General features: G+C 46.9%; 1 protein-coding gene across 1 annotated transcript in view; it reads right to left on the reverse strand.

The window, feature by feature from the left end:
• The window catches only part of Anapc7 (anaphase promoting complex subunit 7), a 35524-nt gene extending 31690 nt beyond the window's left edge, over positions 1–3834 (reverse strand). Inside the window, exon 1 of the mRNA XM_004635907.3 lies at positions 3562–3834. Within this exon, the coding sequence (XP_004635964.2) occupies positions 3562–3662 (101 nt within the window). The 5' untranslated portion in view covers positions 3663–3834. The remainder of the gene's footprint in view (positions 1–3561) is intronic.
• Between the last annotated feature and the right edge of the window lie 2915 nt (positions 3835–6749).

Genomic DNA, 6749 nt, shown 5'->3' on the forward strand with positions numbered 1-6749 from the left:
AAGCTGCATCAAGTGGGGATGAAGAACCAATGCTCTACAGTGTTGGCTGGGATCACCTTGAGATAGAAGCTATGACTTCCTTCAGCTTGAAAGATTACGCAAGAGCTGAAGCACTGACCCCAAAACATGAGATGCTATCTCAACTATGATTAATGCAGCTCAATTAATACAGCTTACTCTCTGTATATCCTTCTCTCTGCATATTGCAGATAAATGCAGGTCTCCTTTCTAGCCCAGCTCACAGTACTCACCTCTTTCTGCTATTCTCAGTCACTCTTCCTCAAGCCACTCCTCCTTCATGAACGAAAACAACCCAGGTTCGGCCCTGGGTCAAGGCCTTTGTTCGAGATAGCCATCATCATGGCTGGACTTAGGCCCCCCTGCTCCCCATAACTATAAATATGCCTCAATGACTTTATTCTCATGGGTTGTACTGGATGTGGTAGCCTGGAATTAACTTGCTGGGATTCCAATAATTTATCCATGGGATTACAAAATGAGGAGGACCAGGAAGGGCTCTCTATAACATACATAAATCTTGCCAGAACTTCACTCATTCTTACCTCCTTCAGTCTCAGGTGTAACGACAATGTAAAAGAACCATATTTCACAGCTATTCTTCTGATCTTAAGTATTGCTCACAGCACAAAACCTCTGGCTATTATTCTATCTGTGCACAGTACTGGGGAACAAACAAACCCATTGCTTCTGCATCATAGGCAAATGCTTTACCACTGAGCTGCACACTCAGTCTTGGCCACCACTCTTGATAGAGAGACTCACATTTTTTAACCTCCAGGTCTATTTCTTTCTACATTTAGATGAGCTTACAGTGTTAACAGGTAAAAACAAATCAAAGAATTGTACACAGTTAATTTCTCAATAAAGATTATTAATCAAGATAGGTACTATAATCAGTGGTTGCTGGACAACGAGTTGAGAATGACTACCAACAATCATAAGGCTTCTTTGGGGGTAATGGAAACAGTCTGGGTGTGGTGTTGTGGTGGATGCCTGTAATCCTAGCACTTAGGAGGCTGAGGCAGGGTGGGAGGATCTTGTGTTCAAGGCCAGTCTGTACTACATAGTAACACCCTGCCCCCCCACAAAAAAGTCTTTAAAAAATTCTGGAATTAGTGGCAATGGATTGCACAACCTTGAAAATACATAAAAATGCACCGAACTGTACTTGATAAATTCAGTCTGGCTGTGGTGGCACACACAAAGAACACACAGGCTAACACTGGATATAAGGTTAGGAAGGAAATTTAAGGAATGAAAGGTATAGTCCAGATGCTTAAGATCTATTCCAACTTTATGATTCAGTGTATTTAAAAATTTCAACGTATTTATGGTAAATAAGCAATTTAGTATTTCTAAATAAATAAATGAAAAGGGGTAGAAATATTGTAGTTCAGCATTCCTTGGGTTCAATCACCAGTTTGAAGCTGTTTAATTCTTTAGGTAGACTAATTTAGCTGTTATATGCTTTTTATATAGGTTTGATTGACAGTTTCTGTTGTTTCAGACTGGGATTGAACTCAAAGAGAAAATATTACTATGCCCACAGAAAACATTTAGATATTTACATAACATACTTGCCTATGTATGTACATATAAATTATCTTAGGTATGATATATTAAAATTTTACTTTCTTTTTTCTTTTGGCGGAACCGGGGATTGAACTCAGGCCCTTGCGCTTGCCAGGCAAGCGCTTATTCTACTGAGCCATCTCCCTGATCCCTAGAATTTATTTTTTTTTTTAATTTTTATTTATTTATGTGGGGGGGCAGCTCAGCCCACCAGGGGGCGGGGCTGGCTGGCATATGGTGCTGGGGGATTGAACCGCGGTCCCTGTGCTTTGCTAAGCTTGTTCTAAGTAGGTGCTTTAGACCACTGAGCCATCTCACCAGCCCTGCCCCTAGAATTTAAATAACCTTGAAGCTAAGGAACTGCCAATCCACTGAGCATGGTGGTGCACCTCTGTAATCCCAGCACTTTGGAGGCTGAGGCAAGAGGATCACTGTGAGATTGAGACCAGCCTGAACTACATAGTGACACCCTGGCTCAAAGATAGAAAGAGCAAGCCAACCTAACCTAATATGAACATGCATATCACAGCTAAATTAGTCTAACCAAAGAATCAAACTGCTTCCAGGTAATTGGTAACATCTTCAAGAACCAGAGTAATAACTAGTGTGTTAATGCCCAAAGGGGAAACCTTATGTTCTGAAGCAAGAGTAATGACTAGCACATTAATCCCTAATAATGAAAACTATGGGCTTTGACATATCACTCAGAACCAGATGAAGGGTTCCAGAATGAGCATAGAAGGCTATCAGACCAGTGCTTCTCACTGTCCGCACCAAGTGGATATGGGTAAAACGATGCATCTCACTCTGAAGCCCAGAGCACTGTGCTGGAACTGAGTCGGGGAGCAGAAGCTACAATCAGGCATCTGTAGGCTTTCCTTTCTGACCTTGAGCAGCTTCTAGAGCCAGCCACGTGCAAAGAGGAACCCAGAGTAGAAGAGCCCATCATAATCCCATTTGGAGGCAGAACATGGGATTCTGGAACCACTGGGACTAGGGTCCAGGCCTTGGGGCTCCTCAAGGTGTACACACTTCCTTCGCACTTTCGGAAACTAGACACAGGCACTGTGCTTCTTCGATAGATAAAAGGGAGGCGGAGAACAAAACAGGGCCATGAAACAGGAAAGTAGAAGAACGGATCAATTCTGGTCAAAGGGATTCCTGAGAGGAACATCTACGCTAAAATCTGAGGGCTCCAAGCATCAGAGGCGGCAAGCGCAAAACGCCGGGTACCCTGGACAGAGTCAGGCGAAGGAATCACAGAGAACGCGGACGCCTGGCTTTGGGGTTCCGGGAAAGAACTGCAGCGCACAGAGGACTTCAAGCCAAAGAGGGACACGCACAGATGGCTGGGAGAAGCCCGGTGCCTCGTCTCAGCCTCGGGGAACGGCAGACGCGCACAAGAAAGCAGCTCTGCTCCTGCAGCTCGCGCGAGGCCTCCACAGGCGCCGCTCCCGCCCTGCCCGGGTTTGCCGAGAGGAAGAAGCGGGCGGACCCCGCGACGCACTCAGGGGAAGGCCGACCTCAAACATGACACGAAGGCACAAAACCAGGAGACTGGGTTTTTATGAGTGGCAGCAAGGAAACGTCCTACGGGAAGGTGCCCGGAGGGGGAAGAATCAGCCCAACGCGGTGACAGTCGCCGCGCCCGGCGACACGTGCCTCGGGAAGCGGTCCGACCCCAGAGCCCGGGTGCCGAAGCCCGGGCGGACCCCCGAGCCTCGGCGCCGGCCGCGTCCCCGCAGGGCGCGCATCCCCGCGTCCGCCCCGCGCCAGCCCCGGGAGAGCTCCACTCGCGCCCAAGTCGGCTCCGCCCGCAGCGGCGCTCACGGCCCCCGCAGCCCCAGCTGGGGACCTGAAGGCACTGCTTCCCATCTGCTCCTCCTACAACACCTCAACTCCCGCTCCCGAACCGCCGCCGCCGCCGCCTTCTTCTCAGCCCCCCGGCCGCTCCGCGACTCAACTCACGGGTTATTATTACTCATTGTAAGTAACAAGCTGCTGAGAAGCCGCACGTTGGAGTGCAGCCCCGCGGCTGCCATGTCCCGCACATGGTCTATCACATTCATCCTGCTGGAAACGACCGCGCGCAGCGACGGCTGCAGCGGCGCCAAAAGCCGGTAGATCCTTCAGGCAAGATTCAAAATGGCGGTGCCGCCGGGGTCCATCAGGTCCACCCGTGGCCCCGCCCCCAAGAAAATAGGTAACTACGCAAATGCCTGATCTTAAAAAGTTACCTGTGTTCCCCATGGGGCCGTGAAGAGGGGTGATTTGTTTTTACCCAGAAATTGCGTCATTGTTCTGAACTGAAAATTTTATTTAGGATTTACAAAGGGACAAAAAACCACTTCAAGAGGAATCCATGCCCTAGTCGGTCACAGAAATTAATAATAATGTGTGGGCATTCATAATAAGTAAAGGGAAATAGCGTAAGGGTTGGGGACTTTGGACGGCCAAATTAAACATTTCAATCAGGCGCTGAGGGCAGACCTAACAGCTTTTATCCCGCGCAGCAAATTAGGCCGAAGGCGTCACGCCCTCAGGTATTTTGTGTTTCTGTCAGATTTCTGGCATCGCATCTTGAATCTTTGGTACAACAGACATATTTGACTCTATGAAATGACACCCTAGACCAATGTGAATAAAGGATAAACTTTAAAATGAGGTGGTGCTTTATGAACCAGCATTTCTCCCGCAGTTAATACTTCAAAAAAGTTAACATGAGTTATTGCATCGGAAGCTCTCAAACCAACCTATAGAGTTGAAACTGTCATTCCCTCATCAGAGAGGAAGAATCTAAAGCTATTTGCTTATATTTGGGGCTGAAGTTGTAAATACTCGATTTGGAAAGAAACGTTCTGACTTCAAATTCCTTGGACGTCCGCCTGTAATCCCCGCGTGCAGGAGGCTGAGGCAGGAGGATCATCATGAATAGTGAGTTCAAGACTAGCCAGAACTACACAGCGAGACGCTGCCTCAAAACAAAACAAAACTACTGATTCGAAAACTGAAATGTGGGGACGAGGCAGTGTGAAGGCACAGTGGCACCGCAGTTGAGGCGCAGGAAAGGACCAGCGACCTCAGCACCTCTAACCACAGCTAGAGAGCGAACTCTTTTTGGTGAGAATTACGAAGATGACGCCCCAGTAAATTCTGATGAGGTTATGAAGAAACCATGTCCAGTACAGACTGTTCCTGCTCGTGACGATGATCATAAATTTGAGTTTGATAAAGAAGCATTAGAGCAGATTTTGCTACAAGAGCGTGCATGAGATCTTATCATGATTGTGTCCGTAGGCAGAAGCTTTTTGTAAAGGGAAATCACTTCTACTGGACTTCATGATTAGGTATATGTATAATAAGGTGTATAATTTGCCTAAGAATATTCAGAACAACAATCTTCAACATTTGCAATTATTTACAGAATACTGAAGACTTGTTTCTCAGCCCTGAGGAGGCTGAGGCAGAAAGATTGCTGAGATAGCTCAGTGACTTAAGGGCCTGCCTGGAAAGTGCAAGATCCCAAGTTTGATCCCAGTACAACAAAACAAAACAAAAAAGGCCAGCCTACATTGCATAGTTAAATCCTGCCTCAAAAGGACAAAAAAATGTAAACAGAAGACTTGGCATGGAAGAAATCTATCAGAAGCTATTTCTTTTTTTAGGGAAGCATCTATAGGGTGTTCAGGCTCACGCTTCCACATCCGACTCGGATTGATTTTCCTGTTTACAGCCTCCCAAGAGCTGGGATTACAGGCGCGCGCTACCACACCCAATCTCAATTACATCAGCGCCCTCCCGCGGGCAGGTCCGGCATGGCAGGCCTGGGAAATCAAACCCCTGCCCACTGCGCCTGCTTGCAGGTGCTTTAATCCGCTGAGCTATTTGGCACGGAAGCGCTTATTCCACTGAGCCATCTCCCCGGCCCTTCGCTGAGCTATTTGGCCAGCCCCAGAAGCTAGTACTTTTGATTAGAAACTGGAGTCATCCTTTTGTTCATCCGTATGGTTTGGAAGATGCAAAACAATTTATTTGTGATAGGTTTTTCAGCAGTGCATTAAAGAGATAGGAAAGATAAAAGAAGCCTTTATCAACTCCAAAAACACCGGAGGAGGGCAGATGAGACAGATCCTCCGACCTGAGACAAAGAGAGCTGAGACTTTCATGGACTTTTCTAGGAGTGGAGTTAGAGGGTCAGTTTCAATTACATGTAAGAAGCTGACTGGGGTCTCTCCTGTGTGCGCAGGAAAGGTGAGAGGAAATTGTATCCAGGGCTGGGTTGCAGGAGCAGGAGGAAGTGGCCATTGGGAAGATAAACTATTGTTTTAAGGGCTTCAGCCATGTTAGATGACCACCATAATAATTTAGCAATTCATGCTAGGGCCAGAACCTATCACTTTCTTTTCTTTCTTTCTTTTATTTATTTTTTTATTTTTAAGACAGGGTCTCGCTAAGCAGATCAGGCTGGCCTTGAGTTCACTTTGTAGCCCAGGCTGGCCTCCAACTCACAGCAGATCTTCCTGCCTCAGCTTCCCTAGTGGTGGGATTGTAGGTGTGCACCACCATGCCCAGCCTGGAAAACACCACTTGAAAATAGATTGCAGGAAACAATTTTAAAAAAGAGATTAGGGGCTGGGGAGATAGCTCAGTGGTCTAAGCGTCAGCCTGGTACTGCATGCCACACCAGCCCTGGAACCCCAGGCACGCAGTGCCAGCCACCCAAATCAGATGTGGTGGCTCACACCAGTCATCACAGCACTGGGGAGGCTGAGACAGGAGGATCACTATGAGTCCAAGCTGCATAGCAAGATGCTGTACCAAAAAAATAAAAATTTTTTAAAAAGAGATTGCAGGTAAAACAAAATAAAAATGAAGAGCTACCAAATATATTGATGAACAATTTAAAGGAGAGCTTTGAAATCTAGTTTCACTGGTGCTTGGCCCAGTAAATTTGGTAGAAAAACAAGTAGATGTCAAGTCGCTAGTAGAGATCTTGTAGAATATTTTAAGGCTTACGTTACAATTTATCGAGGAGACACACTTGTATACTGACAGCCTGTGTTCAGGCAACAGCAGAAGCTAGTCATGGTGCTGCAGGAGCTGCCGCTGAAGAGGCCTACTGCAGAAGTGTGGGAGCGGTACTGGGCTGAGGAAGG

Source organism: Octodon degus, unplaced genomic scaffold (genome assembly GCF_000260255.1).
Source record: "Octodon degus isolate 3935 unplaced genomic scaffold, OctDeg1.0 scaffold00076, whole genome shotgun sequence".
NCBI classification, from domain to species: Eukaryota; Metazoa; Chordata; class Mammalia; order Rodentia; family Octodontidae; genus Octodon; species Octodon degus.